Raw genomic sequence first — 20058 nt, 5'->3', positions numbered from 1 at the left:
AGGCAATTATTCATTATGTATTTGGGCAGTACCTTTTACCCAAGGATTAGGGCAAGTCTTTAGGATGATAAGAGAGCTGAAGCTCAAAAAGAGATATAACAATGAAAAAAACACTTCAACAAACACTTCAAATGGTGAAGTTATAAAGTTTGCAATTATATAACAGCAAAGACTTCTCCCATAAAATGTTCTATAGAAAACATGAATATCCTTTGTAATGTATGTAATGTACTCTGATATTAATTCTCTTAGATGTATTCCTATTAATGTGTATCTGGCAATGGTTACCCAAATTTCTTGGGCTGAAGATGAGAATATGTGTGGTCATTTCAGGAAGCAATGAAACAAAATCGATATGAATTTCAATTGTTTTAATGTGTTTTAAAGGCAACAATTCGATTTAAAAAGGAAAGAAAAAAAACTTTGAAAAATATTCCACAAATTGATCTGTAAAACTAAATGCTGCCATCTCCTGATTAATATGGGTAGTGCATAAAGGTGAACTTCCTGTACAATTAAATATACTGTATATATGTCTCAGGGTTCTGTGACACTTTATGAACCACTCAAAGTCTGTCATGTCCCTCAAAAAAAATGTTGGCCTAATAACTGCCACCCCCGCCACTCTTTTTAACATTTCAGAAGAAAATGTTGCAGGGATTAAAGATAAGTTTAGGTAAGGCTAGAGTGAACCAATTTAAAACTCCCCCTCCTCCAAAGATCAATAATGAATATGATCATTACCTCAGGCTCTTTTTAAATGTTAACACATTTATTAATTACAGCCAATGAAATTATAAACTTTTTAGATTTAAAAGAAAATGGGTGTCATCATGCTGGGTTATGCTCAGCCACAGATACTGTAGCTGTCCGTGTAGTTTTTCATTCATTTTGACGGGGCAGGTTTCATTGACTAGTCCTCATCGCTACCTAAGCCAACTGGATCAAAATCTGGGTCATCCTCATCCAGCTCCAGATCATCCATGTCCTGGAATAAAGACTCATCTACTTCTACATTATTTCCAGCTGTTAAAAAAGAGAGGGAAATATTATGTTAAAACAAAAATCCACCTTTTACAAATCAGTCAATCGATCAAATATAACTTCTATAGTGACCTGCATACACAGAAAGTTTTTATACTAAACGAAATGACCCCAAAACAAAATGTGTTGTTATTGAGCCTTTCTACCCACCTTCTTCAAGGAATTTGATGTCAGATGTGTCAAGATTATGGTCCGTTTCAAATAGCTTTTTCCCTAAAAAGCAAGGAAATACAGACCATATTTAATTCTACAATATATAGAGTAATTCATCACAAGATGTTTTTGGTGGTACAAGTAATAAGGCTGTTTTGCTTCTTTGTATTAATCAAGTGCAGTATATAGCTTTTTTGTAAGTGTATTAGTCCAGTGCAATTCTTTTTAAGATAGTAAATGTGCTCATGTGGCAACCATCTACAAACGTTTACACACTTTTACATGTTCAGATACAAACTGAAACGTATACACTTTTGTTGTTGTGTTGACATAAGATGCCAAATTCTCTCAAAGCCAGCCAGGTTTTTGTTAGCAAGCAGCAATTTACCTACCAGTAAGTTTGTTTTTCCCTGACATGTCCTCCTCTTTCTGTCTTTTTCTTCTTAGTTCGGACATCTCAATTTCAAAGTTAGCTTTCCATGAGAGAAAACTTTCAATTGTGACAGGTGTGCCATGGAATTGTACCTGCAAATATTTAGAAACAGATATTTATAGATTTATATATCAGTTCTGATATTCATAATGTAATGATTTAATCATTTTCACGTTGAAAATGGCAACCAAGGTAAGCACAAACACAATGTACTAGAATGGATTAAGGGTGACAAAAGGATAGCTTGTTTAAGCAAAAGGGGCTTGTCAGAAAACCCATAAGGTGCACATGAAAACAATGATTAAAAAGTCAGTTTTTACAGTTTCAAACTCCAAAATACAACACCAACAAACCCAAAACAAGCTCATTCTGACAGACACATGTGTAGTGAAACTACAGTTACAATGGCAGATCATTGCTGACTCAAATAGAAACACTAGAGGGCACTTTGTTGACGTGTATTATTTGTACTTGAATACAATGTCAATGAAAGACAGACAACATTAAATGGTCCTTTAGAAAACAGAGAGAGCCCTGACAATTCTGATGGGGCATTCATGATAAAGTGTGACCTTCAGTTTTATATACACAATTCTGGTTATTTCTTTACTTGTAGATCTTATACATGTTTATCACACTCGCCATACAGACCTTTTCTGCTTCCTCAGCCTCTTTCTCTTTCCTCCTCTTCTCCTCCTCCCTTCGGTTCTTTATCTGATCGACAATTTCATTTAATTTCTCCTGCACTGCAGTTACTAATGTGAAAATCATCACCATTCCCTGATTTTCTTCTGCCTGAAAAAATTGAAACCCAGAACATGAACAGATTCATTTTGTAAGCAGATTAAGATGCAGTTTTCATATTAGGAAAATAAAAATGAACAGGTGAACTGCAAGACTACCGATACCTCACAAATGTGTAACTCTTCCATAAAGTGCTGCTTTAGTTTTGTGTTACTGAATCAAACATGCGAGACATATGTTAACACCCAGCATGCTCAATAAACACACAATACAGTGTAGATATCACCTTCTCTTACAGAGAGCTATAATTTATAAATTAGAGCCCTATATATTGTTATAGGGAACAATACATACAGGGAACAATGAAAGCAGAGAAATTACTTCACCTGTTGTTCTAATAATGCAAGAATAGATGTGACATCACTGTCTTCAAGGTTCTCCTGTGAAAATATTTCATAAAGTGGAGGTTCGTCCGGATACTTCTCTACATATGTAAACTTTAAAGTTGTCTGAACAGCTAGAAAAGAAATGAAAATAGTTTGTTTACAGTTAGACAGCAAAAATGAGTTATGCACAGGAAATAAAAGGTATATTTTCATGCATAATAAGTAATAGGACACTTGTGTTAGTGGACCATCTTCAGCAGAAAACATTGTTCTCGGCAGCTAACCAGCTGACAGAGCAGACAGATGTCCTTCCAGGAGAATCAGTTGAGACAATCTAGATATTGTGAATATCACACTTGAGGCACAGATGTCTGCAGATGGAGGCTTCCTTTGGTCTGCACATATTTGTATACCCACCAATCATACTATTAATAAGTGACTGAAAATAATATGGAATATCAAGAAAGAAAATATGAAAGTATAAAAATAGATGTGGTAAAAATATTAAGGATGGTTAAAACATTCGTTTTCTTTTTCCATATTGGCCCTTTTACATTTTAATAATTATATGGAAGCAACAGTACTTACTCTCATCATCTTCTCCTGGATCAGATGTCATAGTAATGGTAAAACTGGCAGGAATTTCAGAAAGCACTGGGAAGAGAGAAAAAGACCATTGAGATTGTTGCTTTAAAATAAAACCATTGACTTCTTACATGTATTTCAAATTCAGTGTTTTTAAAACAAAACAACAATCCCAAAACAGCAAATACATTGTTTAAAACAATGCTATGATGCAACTGTGGCTTTCATTGGATTGTCTGCAATGACTAGCCTAACTGAAATAAAGTCTCAAATATTTGATTAAGTGGGACGTTTCCAGTCTAGTATTAATGTAGTGGTTATAACTAAAGAGGTTAATTTAATACACAGACTAAACTCAAATATCATCACTTAATTTATTGAAATGTGGGCAGTATGTGTATGTAAAGTCGTCTGTGCTGACATTACTGTCAAATTAGTCATGAATGAAAACCTATTGTACTTTTTCGTTTATTAAAAACCCATTTCACTACACATACACAGTAGTAGAGATTATGTTAGACCTAATGTTTCAGTCAAGGATGTGGTATTGCAGCTGTATTGACACACAGTATTATTTTGAGAACATGACACTGATGATAATAAATAAAGGAAACATGCTTTCTTTTTCGTTAAATTTAATTAAAAACACAAACTCAAGTGCGAACTCTCTTCTTCAGAATCCAGATCACATTGATGCATTAGTATGACTGGGTGAGACACGTTTTCACTGCAATCTACAAAGTCTGGGTGCAGTTTCAGAGAGACAGGTAAGTTACCTGTAAACGAATCCGGATATATGGACTCCAATGCCTCCAACTCGTTCCGCTGCTCCTCTCCGTAATCTGTCATTTTTTCTCCCAATTTCCCATTGATTACAAAGAAAAACGCAGATGCACAACCCAGTTAGAGGCCCAAGATAGATCGACTTTTCGGCAATCTCTAGTCAAGACTTCTGGGTACTGGTTAGTAACATTTAATACACCAAAAATACAAAATCGGTGCTTTTTGTTATACATATTTTAAGAGATTATGTTTCTTTTCCTTTTATTATTTAAACTTTTGAATGGCATATTAAAGGGAATTAAATGTGACAGTATTCTGTAATAGATTAATCAGGCCTTATCACGTGCTGGGTGTCTGTGAAGTACAACCATAGATATAAAGTAAAGCAAGATCAGCGCCAGTCCCGAGTATCTGTTCATTGATAGGTCTATGGTACCCTGTATCCTCTGCTATGAAATGTTCGGTTTCTCCACCTTTCTAATACAACCTTTCCAATAAAAACAAGTGTAAAAGTTACATTTATATTCTGTCGATTTCAATTAGAGAATTAATATTTTAGTTAGGGTTTTATCTCATGAAATGTAAGGTTATCATAACACAGACACTGGTATCTATTGCTAGGTATCTGTAGGGTGACTGAGACCTGAAAACAAAGCATTAAGACAGAAATAGATTCATATAATTTTAATTAGTTTTAACATCTATATATTTTTTTTTCCTTAGGACAAGTCATTTCAGTTTATTTATAGCTTACACTTTGGAACCCAGAATTATATGTATGTCACATACAGACACCTTGTAAATTGGGATAATCTATTTTTGTCAAGTCAGGGAAATGTTTGTATAATATACATTACACTGGGTTCTTAAGGGTTAATGTGTATGTTAATGTGACTTTTTAAAGATTTGTTTCCATTCTAATATACAGATGTCATCAAATTTGTTGGTACCCCTCCACAAAAAACGAAGAATGCTAAAGAAAACTGACAAAAGTAATTGGCATCCACCATTGTTTATTCCATATTAAATAGAAATCAAACTTTGCTTTTCATTTTGTTTTTAAACAATATGATAAATAATAAAACAAATGAAAATGGCATGGACAAAAATGGGACACTCAACCTTGCACAACCTTTAGAGACAATCACGGCAATCAAACGTTTTCTGTAGCTCTCAGTGAGACTTCTGCACCTGTTAACAGGTAGTTTGGTATACATGATGCAATAGCTTTTAATTTCATCACTTTTCAGGAGGAATTAAACATTATTTCAATGAGCTGTAAGGATACCAACAAATTTGAGATGTATTTATACATCTGTATTTGTTTCAGTCAGTATGCTTTTGCTTATTTTTGCAAAGGAGTGCTCTTTAAATAACGGCAATTAATTGTGGCTACACCCACATGCCTTTGCATAAATGTAACCCAGTGTAACTGATTGGGTCAGTGTAGCCCAATCAGTGCTGAGGAGCAGGATTGAGGTCAATAGTTTCTCTCTGGTTTGAAAATGCATTGACCACAAATCATAGGGGGTTGCCAACAGTAAAACCAGCAATACTTGTTGTGCCTGCATCTGATAGCCGCCCCCTTCAGCTCATGCAGAACTCAGCAGCTCATCTGGTGTTCTCTGTGCCGCGATTCACACACAATACTCCACTGCTCTGCTCCCTTCACTGACTCCCAATCTCAGCTCACATCGAGTTTGACTCTTACTTACTACTGTGTTGACTCAATTATACCTAGCTGCCTACAGACTCTCATCTCTCCTTATACTCCCTCCAGACCTCTCTGGTTCTTCTATGGCAGAAGACTCATTGTACCCCCTCTCCACCCCCCTTCCTCCAGAGCCCAGTCATCTTCCACTCTTGCTTGCCCCTAAGTCTGCCAGCTAATAAAATACAAGAACAACAAATAAACAAACAAATAAACTTTTCAGGTAAATTTAGTGAATTCAGCTTTTGCGTGTAATACAATATATACATTTTTGCACCCCCTTTTGCTGACATTTTCCTGTGTCACTTCCTCAGAGTTTCATGCATTTTAATGAGGACTTCACCCCAGTTATCTACACACCATACTCTACACTTTAATCATGTGATTTTTTTTTTATTGTGAAAACAATAACATAATTAAAGATACGAAACTGAATGGATAATTGGATAAGTCTACAGTGAGTTTGTTGGGATAGATCTTTATCAACTTTGCACACCTAGATTTGACAATATTTGACCATTCTTCTTACAATACTGTTCAAGTTCTGTTATATTCTTGGGGAGTGTTGATGGACAGCAATCTTCAATTCATGCCACAGATTTTGGGCTCTTCATGGGCCACTGAAGGACATTACCTTTTTGTTCCTTAGCCACTCCAGTGTAGTTTTGGCTGTGTGCTTTGGGTCATTGTCATGAAGAAAGGTGAACTTCTGTCCCAGTTTCAGCTTTCTTGCAGAGGACACCAGGTTTTGCTCAAGGAATTTTCTATACCTGCTGAAATTTCCAAAATCATGTGAACATCTACTATTTAACATGTTTGGAACCCTATGAAGGTGAATGGTTACACCTGAGCTAATTTAGGATTGCTATTACAAAGGGGGTGGAAACTAATCCAATTTAACTCTTTTATGTTTAACTTTTAATACTTTTTGTAAATATTTATAGAATATTTAGCTGTGGGGTAGGATGTGTAGATAAATAAAAACAAACACACACACACACAAACAATTTGAATGCATTTTAAATCCAGGCTACAAGGCAACAAAGGTGAAACCTTTGCAAGGGGGTGTAGAATTTCTATAGGCACTGTGTGTACATGTATGTGTGTATATAAATGCTGAGCAGGCTGAGCAAGCCCAGCTGACCTCGATTTTGGATCAAGATGGCAAGAGGAAAGGATCTAAGTGACTTTGAAAGAGAGGTAATTTTTGGATCACAAATGGCAGGATCTTCAGTCACAAAGACAAATGCACATTGGAGAGTTCAGTTGTGTAAAAACCATAGGCACTGTTCTACAGAGATGTGTAAAAAAGTGAAATGGTCAGATAAGTCATCCTTCACCATATTCTCAACTAGGTAGCATACACCAAGAGAACGGTACAGGCCTGACTACTTGACCCCTACAGTGAGGGGGTCCGGAGTCTCTGTTATGCTGTGGGGGGCATTTTCATGGCATGATTTGTCACCCGTCTGTATATTGGTTATTTATTCAAATATACAATTATTTAATTTGTTTTCATTATTTTATTATTTTATTTTATTATTTTTCGTAGTATAAGAACGGAATCATTTTAGAAAGGTGTTAATATATGCTCATGTTACTGATCAAGAAGGGATTTTTCAGAGTCTAAAAGGAAGTATGTTTATTTCCTGTTTGAAATGGAAAGTAGATTTCACAAAGGTACAGTATCTGTAATTTGAGACAGACGACATTAGAAGACATTTATTGAGTTGTGTATACATAAACACTCCTTCAGCACTGCCTACTCATGCACTCCACAAATGGAGCACTTAAAGCAACAAACCTCAATGCAAATCATAGGAACAATTAAGTCGATCAGGCATTCCATTGTGAACATTCTGCAGCTGGAGACATAAGCAACATGCTTGCTGCAGGATCTCGTGATGTAACCCTCAGAGGGGCTTGTACACACCCATGTACTGTTGTGCACACTTCATCTGCATTGCATGGAGGTCATGGATCCAACATGAGCTCATAATGGATATTAGTTTTATTTTTTCCCACAGCTTCTCTTGCACAACTACAAGGTCAAGGCAGTGTCCCATGACAAGCAGAATAATAGAAGGGAAGAATATTACAACTCTGTTTATAATGTTCAAATGGTCAGGGTTGTAAGACCATGCCTCATGCATCTATATTTTTTTATTGTATTTAATTTTGGGCTTTTGTTTTTCTTTCTTAAACTGGGGCTCCGTTTTCATGTTGTTGTATTACCAAACCATTATTTAAGGATTATTTTGTATCAAATCTAAGATCAATTAAAAAAATACCCTGCTTGCATAAAAGTACAGGTCCATGGGTATAACTAGTACTGTTCAAAATAGGTATCATACTGGCGAGTTTTATCTCTGGACCACTCCCACTGTATAACCCAATGCATGGAATGGAAACCTGTAACCCCCAGACATTGGTCAAAAACTGAAAATGAAGATGAATCTGAACACAACACTTCACTAAAAATGTACAAGTACTTCCTACCTTAATTCATGCATAAACAAAACAAAACTCCTTGTTAAACAACATGTTTTATTCATGTATGCATGTTGTAAGAGGAAGCATAAAGAAATTAGTACGATAATTTGACTTGTATGCCAAACAGTTACATTGTGGGAGAAGGCTTTATACTATTTGAGTATTTAAGTAAACACTACTACATCTGTGAATGACATCAGAGCCAGTATCAATGCAAAGCCTAGTGTAACACCATATTACACTTGCCAGGGATGTGCATTTTAAACTTGTTCTTCTATTTTCTCTATTTCATGTTTTCACGATTGTGTCACATATATTGTGGTGAACAGTAATCAGGCCATCTATGTCAACACAATATCAGGACACAGGACCTGTAACAAATCTAAGAATAAACTAGTTTCTCAATTCTGTACACTGAATTAACTGCAACTGTGTAATAACCAGTACTAATCTAACTATTTAGGTCTGAAAAATAGAGGAAGCTTGAAGTCACTGTCTTGAATTTCTGTATTGACTTAAATTTAAAATAAAATATAACAAATGACTAACCTCCAGTATAATTCGCACAAGTGCAAAGCAGATGGGAGTTTTCAATGTTTTTATATAACTTGAGCAACAACAACAAAGTTCATATTATGTCATCTTTAACCCCTTGAAGTAATTTTCCAAGAACAGATAAGATACTGTCAGCACTGTAGAAAATAATCCTTCTTTCCATCACTCCATTTCTATCTCATCCTTAAATTCCAAGGCAGGTCTCTTTTCTTCATCATTTTCTTTGTTTGACTGTTCCACATACCTCTGTAAGGTACTGTAATACTGCTCACTCCTAGAGAAGGTGTATAAGGAGGAAATCTCTTCCCAAGCAGTGTGATTTGGGAAAGGAAAAGGCTCAGGGTCTTTGTTTTCAAAGAAGCTCTTCAGATTTCTGTCTGCCAGTTTTGTTGCATACTCAGTTGCATAGACCTCAAACTTCTCTTTTTCTTTTTCCATGTACTTTCTCCAAAATGTAAGCTGCAAGTAGCTCACTTGAGACCTACAATTCCTGTAACAGGCCCCAGTCAGTCCAGCTGCTGCTGCGAAGATGATAATACACCACCCCAGAATCTGAAAATCCAGAAATGTATATTATCAACATCATCATTGCTTTTGGCATAAGGTCAGATAGGAAAAGCTTTGCATTACACCAGTAGCCTCTACTATAATTCATGTAAAATTACTACTACCTGATCCATCATCCAAAGAGTAGTGAATACAGTGTTTAGCAATTGAAAACTCAGAGGAAGAGGATAGACAAATCCCATAGTGATAATGCTAAAAACAGAACAGGCAGCAGAGATTACTCCATTGTCATGCAGCAGAGTCCTGATCCAACTACCTGAGAGCTACTGACTACTTAAAACTCTATTATCACAATGGCATTTGAACTGGAAATTCCCAGGCTATACATCCCCTCACTAGCTGAAATACTGGTGTTACACAAATAATATTTAAATATAACAGTTTATATATTCTATTCTCCTGAAAGCAGAAAGTAGATGCAACCAATAAGATACAACCATCCCAAAGTAACTTCGTAGTGAACCCAGAACCCAGAAATTAAGAATTCAGCATCCTGTGGGGGTGTTCACTGTGTGAGGAGCACCCCACCGCCACAGTAAACTGTGCAGTCTGTAATGTCACATGCCATGGGGTACAGCCTTATTAAAGCACTATTACTTGCTATTGTCACTGCAAAACCAGCTGTAGCTGCTTTCTGTGATACTTTAAATAAATTTGAATGAACAAAAACGTATTCCATTACAGAGCTGCTCCAATAACCCTGACAGTTGTGGGCGGATTGCAAAATTAAAACTATTACTTGGTTTATACATGTCTGATTAGGTATGATTGGGTTATACGTTAACTCATACATAACCATAACTGATGATGGGATGGGGTTCTCATGATTTTCAGATATATAAAAACAATTGGGATGAATTCATTCACATTAATTATTAAAAGACACTAAGCTAAAGACAAAATCTGAATGAAAGTCCTTACCTGGGACTGTGCTCTCAGCATCAGAAGAAGCTCCAAGTTGTCATCTTTAGACAGGCTGGATTTGCTACAGGGTACCCTTGGCAGCTCCGCCCTGCAACTCTGAGTTTTATTTTTACAAAAAAGGTCAACTACAATATTTTCTTCCAGTCCACTTACAGCACATTCATAGAAAGTCCCATTGAGCAGAGCCACAGAAAGCCACATTAATGGGGCTACCAAAGATCCCACTGTGATTCGTAATAAGATATTCAGACAACCAAAGCGATTTCTTCTGGGACAGAGCTTCAGGGGGTTCAGGCAACATCCAGTGAGGAGTCTCCACATTCTCGTGCTGAAGAAAAAGCCAAGCATTAGTAACACAAAAGCTGGACCCAGAAGGAAAGTAAGTCCATATGAAAAATTTTGCTTCCTGTTACAAGGGCACTGGAAGGAAACCATAGTGAAGATACGTTCTCCTCCTATAGTCATTATTGCCATGAAGCTGTATCCTATTGTAGATTTCTGGTTCATTGCAAAACGTAACACTGTTTGAAAAGCATCCATGTTCAACACAAGAATTGGAGTGTTTCACACTTGCTAAAAAGTTCAATACAACTGTTCAAATAGTTGAGAAGGTTATACGAATTCAATTTCGAAATCCATCCAAAGCCTCTGTGCACTTCCTGTATCAGACACAACAACAGTGCAGCTGCTTGACTGAATTTGTTTCTGTGCGATCTACTTGTTTCTTTCAGTGCCCCTCCCCCCTGTCTGTCTCCCTCTCTTTGTCTCTTACTCTCTGCCTCCCTCCCTTTCTGTCTCTGTGAAAATGAACACAAGACTGAACATGTGTAATATGACTAAAGATGGTTTTTAAGTAAGCAGCCAATGAATAATGAAACAGAAAACTTCAAGATCTAGCTTAAGCATTGGAAGCCATTGATATTTTAATTACTTTCCCACATTCTATAATGATTACAATTGATCAAAAACAATTTATACAGCTATTAAGAATCAGACTAAAAATGTGTGTGAGTCAATCACAGCTCATTAAAATCCCTTATTTTATATATTTACATATATTTTTATAAGTTACATGCATCCACTTGAGTACAGATGTATTTAGCACATACCATGTTATGTAAAAACTATCTATTATACTGTTATTGAGTTTTGTGGCTCATGAAATAGGCTGATTTATTTTATAGAGTGTGATGGAAAACAAACTCATCCTCAGTCCCTCTCTACAACAAAACAGTAACAAACACACTAAGCCAAATCATAATCATTGCTCAAGTCCAAGTCCAAAACAAAAGGTCAGTTTTCAATGATTTCTTCTTCATTCACAGCTCCCTCAGTCCCGCAGTCCTACACAACCCCCACCCAACCAGAAATAAAGGGCGTGCCAACTTCCTGCCGTTATGCAGAAGCCAGGCCAATCGGGTTCTCCACTGGGCTGCTTCATCCCCCAAGGCTTCAGGGGGATGTGGTGCCATTCCAGGCTGCCATTTTGTGCCCCACCCAGTACTGCACCACAGTTTTGTAATATCCATTGTTCACAGTTAATATATTCATTTTGTAAGAATTACGACAAATACCATTATGTACTTTTATTTTCATAAAAAACAACAACAAAAAAACATACATACTGTGATACTGTACCTTGTCCCTTCATTGGGGCCCATGTTGCAGTATTTTCAATTTGCAGGAGTATACTGTTTTGGCAGCTAATAAGTCATACATCTACATGTATCACTTCAATTATAAATGCATTAAGTTCCTGACATTTTTACATGCTCTCCACATAGGCCAAATATCAACATTTTCTTTAATCCACCAATATTATATCAATACAAATATTTGTATCAGCTAATGTATCTGATATTTAGGACACCCTTCTAATTATGAGAAATAGCTATGTTACTATAAACGTTTGTCCAATGGTATGCAAAAATCATCCATAAACAATAGCTTAATTTCCTAATTGAAGTGTGACCATGGCAATGGTTTACATTGATTTATTATACTGTGTACATCATCTAAAAATTAAAATGATATATTCACAAATAATGCATCTGTGTGCCGGAGTTATCTGTTATCTATTATAAAGAGCTGTGTTCTGTGAAATCCATTAAGCTCAGTTCAGTGCCAGATCTGACATATTGTGGCTCAGTGTTTCCTGGACTGCTGCAAATATCCGCGCAGAATGTTTTAAATCCAAAACAAATGTTAAACCACTATACACTGCTGTACAAAACTCTTGCGCACATTTAATATTTTACTTATAGGAGAATGAAAGATATTCCACCCTTTCCTTCAGAACGATTGAAATTCTTCTTGGGACACTTGCCAATATTTTTGTAATGCTTGCAAGGCATTTCAAAAGATCACCTACATTTCTGAAATTATTTTACTACATTTCTTTTGTCCAAATAGTCTCATACAGCTTCAGGCTTTGAGAGGCAAGTCCATAGATTGAAGGACCCCAGCTTTCTCTGTTATGCAAATACATTTGAATAATGCCAGCTGAGTGTTTTTGATAATTATCCTCTATGTTTAATCGCTGGCTTCAAGCATGGCTCTTTGTGAGTTTCAGTTGTTCATTGTCTCATAGATTGTCCTCAGATCCATACTAACTGTGTCTCTTCTGTCCAAAGCCCCTCTTGAGCACAGTGAAATGCCTGTGTTCTGTGTCTTTTAAATGATTCCCTTTCTTAACATACATTTTAAAACTGCAACCCATTATTTTAAGTCATGATTTTAAAAAGTGACTTTACTGTACTGTTGCCAATTTGTCTCTCTATTCCATAAAGGATATTATCTTCAAATATTGCTCATCCTTGTTAGATAGATTTTAGAGTCAATTACAGACAATGGTGCTCCCTGCTTGTTGATTATGCTTCAGATACCACACTGGGCCTGGCTCCTTATATTGCTGTGATTGAGGGGGCTTAGGGAAATGTTTGGGGGCAGTGAGTGTTCTAGACATAGGCACTGAGTTTTGAAATTTCTGGGTGTGGTGGGGGGGAGGGCACTGAGTTACTAAGCTTGATCTTTCTTGAATGATTAAGTAACTCATCAAAATTCCAGGCGGGGCTGAGCCCCACTTTTTACTGTTCGGCGGGGGCTGAAGCCCGAGCCCCCTCATAGTTGGCGCCTATGGTTCTAGACCATTTCAGTGTTGGGGGGGTACACTTTACTTTACAACAGTAAAAGTGGTTACAATCATTGCAAACACTATTGGAGGCTTTCAATAACTTGTTGATGCTCTTAACATCCATATACTGTAACTCCTAAAACTGTCTAAGACTTTGCAGAGTATGTTCATTTGAATGTTTGTTTTCCTTTTTTGTTTGTTTTAGTAAGGAATCCTCTTCTACATACAATGAGGAATAACATCCCTGATTAGCCCAGATTTATCTGCCATTTGTAACAGATAACTTGGAGAAGCAGGCGCAAGGTAGAGGCATGTATCAGACGTTATTATTCATAATTTAACCCACTTGTCGAGTGTCCATGCAACAAGCCAGCATTATCAAACTCATTTTCAATCAGAATCAGTAGCTTTGAAATCAACATGTCAGCAGATCACTAGCCGATCAAGTGTTAAGGAGCAAAGACGCCATGCATGACCTGTGACTAGTTCTGGAGGCTGCTGCAGGGCGATCATTGATGCATTACGTGTTTGCACAAGTTAAAAGATAATATGTGACCTCCACCACAAAAAAGTCGGAAACTCGCTCATTTCCACTGCGAGCAGTTTATGTGCAAACGCTACTCCCTGAAATAATCTTTCCTGAAAAGGTCTCAGTTTAAAAGTGCAAGATAACTGGCCCGTTTATTGTGGGTTTCAAGTTAAAGTAAGTTGCTGATGGTTAATGAGGATCACTTTTGTTTCCTATTCCTATACTGTTCATGTACATCGTGTTTTAATCCTAACTTTTTCAAACACATGCACGACTGTAGCTCCGTCAGGGACGTGAAGTATTAAACAATAAGGCGTAATGCATGGACACTCCTCTGCCCTTTGCGTGCCTGCGGGTGAACAGCACCGAGAGGGAGAGAGAGGGGCATTTCACCTGGGGCTGAGCACCGTCTCCAGTGAGCTCAGACACACTAGTCAAGGGTATGTCCTGTAAATATGATGGATATAAGTGTATACTGCTGAGGAGTTTATGAAGAGAATGTCACTGGAACTTCAAAAACCATTTTGTATATTCCAAGTAGTGGGACTATAAAATGCCATAACTTTGTGAGCAATGAACTATTCTATATAAAGCAATAATTCAGCTCAATCAGATGAAGTATTAATCTAATTTTTGAAAATTTTGGTGGTGGAGAGTCACATCACTTTGATAGCTAGCCTACTGCAGTTGCCATCTAAATAGTGATAATGATTATTAACTATTACAGTAGTTTGCCAGTTGTCAGCTCATGATTTTTGATAGCATTGTATGTTTTTAAATACATTTTGTGTTTTAATGTGCACTGTGTAATATAGTATTATTAGTGAGTATTGATGGTGTGGGTGTTTTTTTTAACCTAAACTGTGAATTAGTTATTGCTGTTATTTCAGTGTGCACAGTGCACTATTTACATTTGTATGTATTACTAAATATATTTCAGTGTATGTTAAAGTGCAATACGTGTTTTGTGATGTGCACTATTTAAATGTTTGTGTCTCTCTTACTTTTACCTAAACATTTTCTCTCCGCCATAAAGATGGGCACCACTAAAATGTTTTGCGGCGAGGTGGGGTGCCCCACAATCATATTTCACCTATGGCCCCCAAAAGGCTAGGGCCTGTTCTGAATCCTGTCATTATGGTTTCTCAGACTGCTGAGAAGTGAGATAACATAATGTTTTGCTAATCTAAAACAGACCTTTGAAGAGAATGATTCTGTAACCAGGCATCCAATTTCCAAAAGCTGGGATCATGGACGTACAAACGGCCATGGGAAAATATTGTCACTAGGTGGTTTAGTGCTAACATTGTCCTGTTTGAGTGAATTGAATTGAATAAATAAAGCAAATGGCTTACCAGAGGCATTCTCTTACTGAGTATTTTGTTAAGTAAATACACACCGAAGTTGTAAATAAACATGTGTGAGATTGTGGTCCATTTCTGACAAAATATGTGGGCTTACTGGGATTCTTTTACAGGGAACTGGGAACTGATGAGGACAACCCACAGTGAGATGCTCAATATTGTACAGGTTTATGTCCAGTAATAGGCCATGCCATTGGCACAGGTATGATGCCTTGACTCTCTTTCCATCTTAGTTATCATAGGCTATTTGGGCTGGAGTATCCTCTACTATATGGTCTCACTAATCTGCCATTGTTCACTATGCTATGGAGATAATGTCTGGAAATTCTTGTGGACACCTACACAGTTCTAACTATACACATATCCTATTGTAAAGGTCCAGTTTTTATATTCAACTTAACATCACAAACTGTACTGCTGACTCTGTCTGGACATAAGCAGTTATAATTGAATGACTTTCCCCATATACTGCTTTTTAAATACCAGAAGAATTAAATCACACAACATGCAGAAGACCAATATTTTTCCAAAGTTGTTTTATACTGAATGAATAATATAGAGAATCATGCCACCCAGTGTCAGCGACACCCAATAGCAACACGTTAGAATTATGGGAAACCTGTTTCAGTGCTATTTTGTTCACCATTACCTTTCCCAGAATTAGACATATATATGATATAACCTGTATCTTCCTCTTATCAACTCTGCTGACGAAAACATTATTTTCCTCATATGTTGACAATAATTTAATTTCTTGGGCACTCTGGAAAGCTTTTGAAAGCATCGATCTTTGTGCTAATGCACTACTGCATGTCTTTAAGTGACATGAGATTGTTCTCTAATTAATTCCATACTGTGAAACACTAATGTTGTTAAGAGCTGTTAGTGCATTATCGTTACATAGCTGACTTCATAGAAAATACTTATGTAATCATTAACAATAGTTTATGTAGCACTTCAGTTTAGAAAACAGCTATTGCCATAGACGGAATCCATATACATTGTAGCATTATATACATATAATTATAGTGAAAACTGTAGTAAAAAAAAAATCTATTCACACCATTTCTTCTACGGTTTACATTGCCAAGTTATCAGTGGGCTCAAAGCATTGCCTTTTTCATATTCTTAATTAAAATAATTCAAATCTTCAAATCTATATTGTTAATGTTATGACTATAAAAACACACAAAACCTTAACTAAATATATATTTAATAAGAAATATATGAATACATGCAATAATTGTTTCACATTAAACAAATTGAATGTAGTTAAAAACAAAACATACATTTTCCAAAAATGTCATCTGCTAATACGATTTCCTTCCTTCTTTGCTGTTTCCTGTTTGGTTTCTGTTATATCTAAGTTTGTGTGTAGACAGGAAAGAAAATAAAAGAAAAAAGCTGTTGTATTAAGTAGTGGAAAAGGAGGAAATTAAGATAAATCCCCAATTAAATGAATCCCTCAAGACAGTTTGAGTAGTTTACTATTTATTTTCAAATAAGTTAATTTATGATTAAAAAGACCATAATCAGGAATTGAACTGGAAAGCCAGTAAGTTAAATATACAATTCGGATTAACCTGGTGTTGCAAGTTCAGAATTTGTTTTTTTAAATGTATTATCTATTAAGTATTTTTTTGGTCCTATTTACTTTTGCTTCTTTCAAGTTGTTTACACTGATTTGGGTGATGTCTGTAGGGGAAAACTAAGGTTAGACGTGACGGTCAGTGAAGCAAGGAATGTATTAAAAACAAAACATAACAAGGCACTGCAGCTTTCAGCATCCCATTCAGGGAACGGTATATAGTCCAAAAAAACAGGAACAATAAAAAGAAAGGTGATAATTGATAATACACAGTTCATTATATTTTGAACTCTGGCATAGAACAAAAATGACAAGGACAACAGAAAGAAATAATCATCCAACCAGCAATTTAGTGACCTAATGAAACACTGCGCCCATAGCTAAAAGAAACGCAACAAAAAATAAACAAGTAGAAACTCAGAAAGGCAGCACAAAAAAGCTTACTGATGCCAACATATTTATTGGAATAGAGGAGGAAGCAATATATGTGGTTTCAAGATTGTGCTGTATCATTATATTTCAGCATTTCATCAATGTATAGATGGTTTTGATTCCTCTTTCACAGAAGCAAATACACAAACCACAAAACAGCAGGTCCTTGTTTGATTTAACGTATTTAACATACTCACAGCAACAAACACATATATACATAAGATTAAAAAAAAACATTTCAAAATGCAACTGTGGCTCATTTGATTTTTAGTATCCATTAAATCCTTTGACCCGAGTGACCAACCCACCTACCAAAGTAGCCAATGGCAGCTGCCTATTAGCATACAAGGTGATGTTAGACAGGCTTTGTCAATAGCTTTTGATATGCTATTGATACAAGACTGGTAGACAGACTGTCTCATTATTAACCTTTTGTTACGTTATCGACACCAGAGACCCCCTCCCTCAGCCCCTGTGTTCACCCCTGTGAATCAGGACGACACCCAGGAACATTTGGGGAGACGACTTTAAACTGTGGAATTTTACTAGGGTGGAATTTCCTCAGCTTCAGACTGTTTTATTCCTTACATTATTTATATATTATACACATGTACATGTGATTATATATATATATATATATATATATATATAAATATATACAAACCAGGATATTATATTTAAAAACGTTTTGTTATTTATTAGCAAATGCTCAACACTACATGTAAACTCTTTATATTCTGCTGAGGACTCTTATCATAAATTATCCAACTTTAACAGTAGATTTTTTTTTATAAAAGACATAGCAAAAAGCAGCAACAGAAATTACATATGCTCAGAATGCATACATGTTTCAATTCATACCAATATAAATCAAAATATAAATATATCCAACTGTGAGTTTCAGTTTCAGTTAGAATTATCTATATAAAATGTGATATTTCATTATATTTGCTATATTCAGGTACATTACATTACAAATATATTAAAAAACAGATTTGCCATCATCTACAAAGGCCAGAACTGATGGATTAACAAAATCACCTTCTTCAGACTTTACTGATAATCTAGCATGATCTGAGTGTGTTTCTACATACTTGTGTAGATTACTGTAATAATGATCCGTGTTGCCGAATTTGTAAAGGGATGAGATCTTTTTCCAGGCTTTGGCATCAGGTGTTTCCATTGGAGCAGGTTGCCTCAACTGAAAAAAACTCGTCAGATTTCGCTCGGCCAGCTTTCTCGCATGTTCTGAGGACATCTTCTCGAAGAGGTCATTCTCACTCTGGGTGTAAGCCCTCCAGAAGCGGAGCTGTAGGTAGCTGACAGGGGAACGACATCGCGCCATGCAGGTGAGGACAAGGCCGGAGACCATGATGGAGGCAATGACCACCCAACCCAGCGTCTAGGACAAAGAATGCACAAGCAAATCATTTAACCGAAACTGAACACGTGGGGCTGTATGTCTGCAAGTTTCAACAAGACATCTTCCACACCAGTGCAGCAATGTGTGTCCCAGCCCAGCCATTCATTACATGATCAACACCATTGACATTCAGTCTCATAAAACCAAAACCCCAACCACACTCAAAAAAGAAATAATACTTGTTTGTTCTTAAATTAATGAATACAATTACTTAAAACTAGTAAAACTACAATTATTAATGTACAGTATTTGTTTAATAAGTGAAGTTAAAAACAACAACAATGCACTCCACAGGTCATTTAAATGATTAGCTGATGAACAATTCAAGTAATCCAGTTACTTGGTTAAGCAATCCTGATAGAACAAGTATATCCAAGTCAATTTCTAGTACTGAAAAGTAAATTCACCATTCACGTAAATTTGTTAAAAGTGATTAAAAGTGACAAAAGTTAATTTTGCACTGTTCTCCACATTTGTCCATGCTTAAGATGACCATGCATGTGTATTTATTGCAACTTTATTCTGCATTTTAGCAGGCGGTTCTTACCTGCGACTGTGCTTTTATAATCAGTAAGACATCTTGACTGTCAGATGAAGACATGGAGGATTTTCCGCAAGGAACCCTCTGAAGCTCTTCTTCACAAGCCCTGGGTTTCCCTTCACAAACAGCAGCAGTGTACAAGGTGCTATTCAACCCGGTCATTGCACACTCAAAGTAGCTGCCGTTCAAAAGGGCAACTGCAATCCAGCTGATCGGCGCTACCATCGCCTTTACACTTATTAGCGCAAACACTTTAAAACAGGCGCACAACTTTCCTTTCCGACATACACTGTTGTCGTCAATGCAGACGCCGGTAAATAACTTCCACGTCCTGTCGCTGAGCATGTAGCCCAACATCAGCAACACAAGAGCGGGGACCAAGAGAAACACACTGCCGTAGGCGAAGCTCCACGAACTGCAAGGACACTTGAAGACCACCGCCGAGAAGATCTGCTCCCCGCCGGCAGTCAGCAAAGCCACTAACCCAAACCCCAAGCTGGTCTGCTGCTTCTGGAAAACGCTGAAAACAGTGCCAAATTTATCCATGTCGCATTCAGACACAGATGGCAGATAAGAAGTGTCCTCTTGTGTCTCACGACCTTGTTTTGCGTCTCTGTGCTCGTCCACTTCCTGGATGTGTGTTTCAACACGCACTTGCTTATTGAAGCTT

The 20058-nt window shown here is 36.6% G+C and overlaps 3 protein-coding genes across 3 annotated transcripts; all 3 read right to left on the bottom strand.

Moving 5' to 3' along the window:
* Nucleotides 1-356: 356 nt before the first annotated feature.
* Nucleotides 357-4284, bottom strand: rwdd1 (RWD domain containing 1). Its single transcript, XM_066702695.1, has 7 exons — nucleotides 4122-4284; nucleotides 3349-3414; nucleotides 2761-2891; nucleotides 2282-2425; nucleotides 1590-1722; nucleotides 1195-1257; nucleotides 357-1026 (listed from the first exon to the last, which is right to left on the bottom strand). The coding sequence occupies exons 1-7, from the start codon at nucleotides 4192-4194 to the stop codon at nucleotides 914-916; spliced, it is 723 nt and encodes a 240-aa protein (XP_066558792.1). The 5' UTR covers nucleotides 4195-4284; the 3' UTR covers nucleotides 357-913.
* Nucleotides 4285-7546: 3262 nt separating this feature from the next.
* On the bottom strand, nucleotides 7547-11127 carry LOC136748696 (calcium homeostasis modulator protein 5). The gene is made up of 2 exons (XM_066702672.1): nucleotides 10376-11127; nucleotides 7547-9439 (listed from the first exon to the last, which is right to left on the bottom strand). Exons 1-2 carry the CDS (start codon nucleotides 10916-10918, stop codon nucleotides 9050-9052), a joined length of 933 nt encoding a protein of 310 aa, XP_066558769.1. The 5' UTR covers nucleotides 10919-11127; the 3' UTR covers nucleotides 7547-9049.
* A 6305-nt stretch (nucleotides 11128-17432) lies between these two features.
* On the bottom strand, nucleotides 17433-20058 carry calhm6 (calcium homeostasis modulator family member 6). The gene is made up of 2 exons (XM_066702659.1): nucleotides 19395-20058; nucleotides 17433-18826 (listed from the first exon to the last, which is right to left on the bottom strand). Exons 1-2 carry the CDS (start codon nucleotides 19932-19934, stop codon nucleotides 18407-18409), a joined length of 960 nt encoding a protein of 319 aa, XP_066558756.1. The 5' UTR covers nucleotides 19935-20058; the 3' UTR covers nucleotides 17433-18406.

Source organism: Amia ocellicauda, chromosome 1, assembly GCF_036373705.1.
Source record: "Amia ocellicauda isolate fAmiCal2 chromosome 1, fAmiCal2.hap1, whole genome shotgun sequence".
In the NCBI taxonomy this organism is placed as follows: domain Eukaryota; kingdom Metazoa; phylum Chordata; class Actinopteri; order Amiiformes; family Amiidae; genus Amia; species Amia ocellicauda.
The sequence above is the reverse complement of the archived record's forward strand: the minus strand, read 5'-3'. Positions and strand labels throughout refer to the sequence as shown.

Excerpts from the sequence above, each read along its gene's own strand:
- calhm6 (XM_066702659.1), bottom strand. The coding sequence starts at position 19,934 with ATGGATAAATTTGGCACTGTTTTCAGCGTTTTCCAGAAGCAGCAGACC. Across the intron at positions 18,827-19,394 it reads TTATAAAAGCACAGTCGCAG|ACGCTGGGTTGGGTGGTCAT; the intron begins GTAAGAACCGCC and ends TCTTTGTCCTAG.
- rwdd1 (XM_066702695.1), bottom strand. The coding sequence starts at position 4,194 with ATGACAGATTACGGAGAGGAGCAGCGGAACGAGTTGGAGGCATTGGAG. Across the intron at positions 2,426-2,760 it reads TTGCATTATTAGAACAACAG|GCAGAAGAAAATCAGGGAAT; the intron begins GTGAAGTAATTT and ends CAATTTTTTCAG. Across the intron at positions 1,027-1,194 it reads CATCAAATTCCTTGAAGAAG|CTGGAAATAATGTAGAAGTA; the intron begins GTGGGTAGAAAG and ends CTTTTTTAACAG.
- LOC136748696 (XM_066702672.1), bottom strand. The coding sequence starts at position 10,918 with ATGGATGCTTTTCAAACAGTGTTACGTTTTGCAATGAACCAGAAATCT. Across the intron at positions 9,440-10,375 it reads TGCTGAGAGCACAGTCCCAG|ATTCTGGGGTGGTGTATTAT; the intron begins GTAAGGACTTTC and ends CTGGATTTTCAG.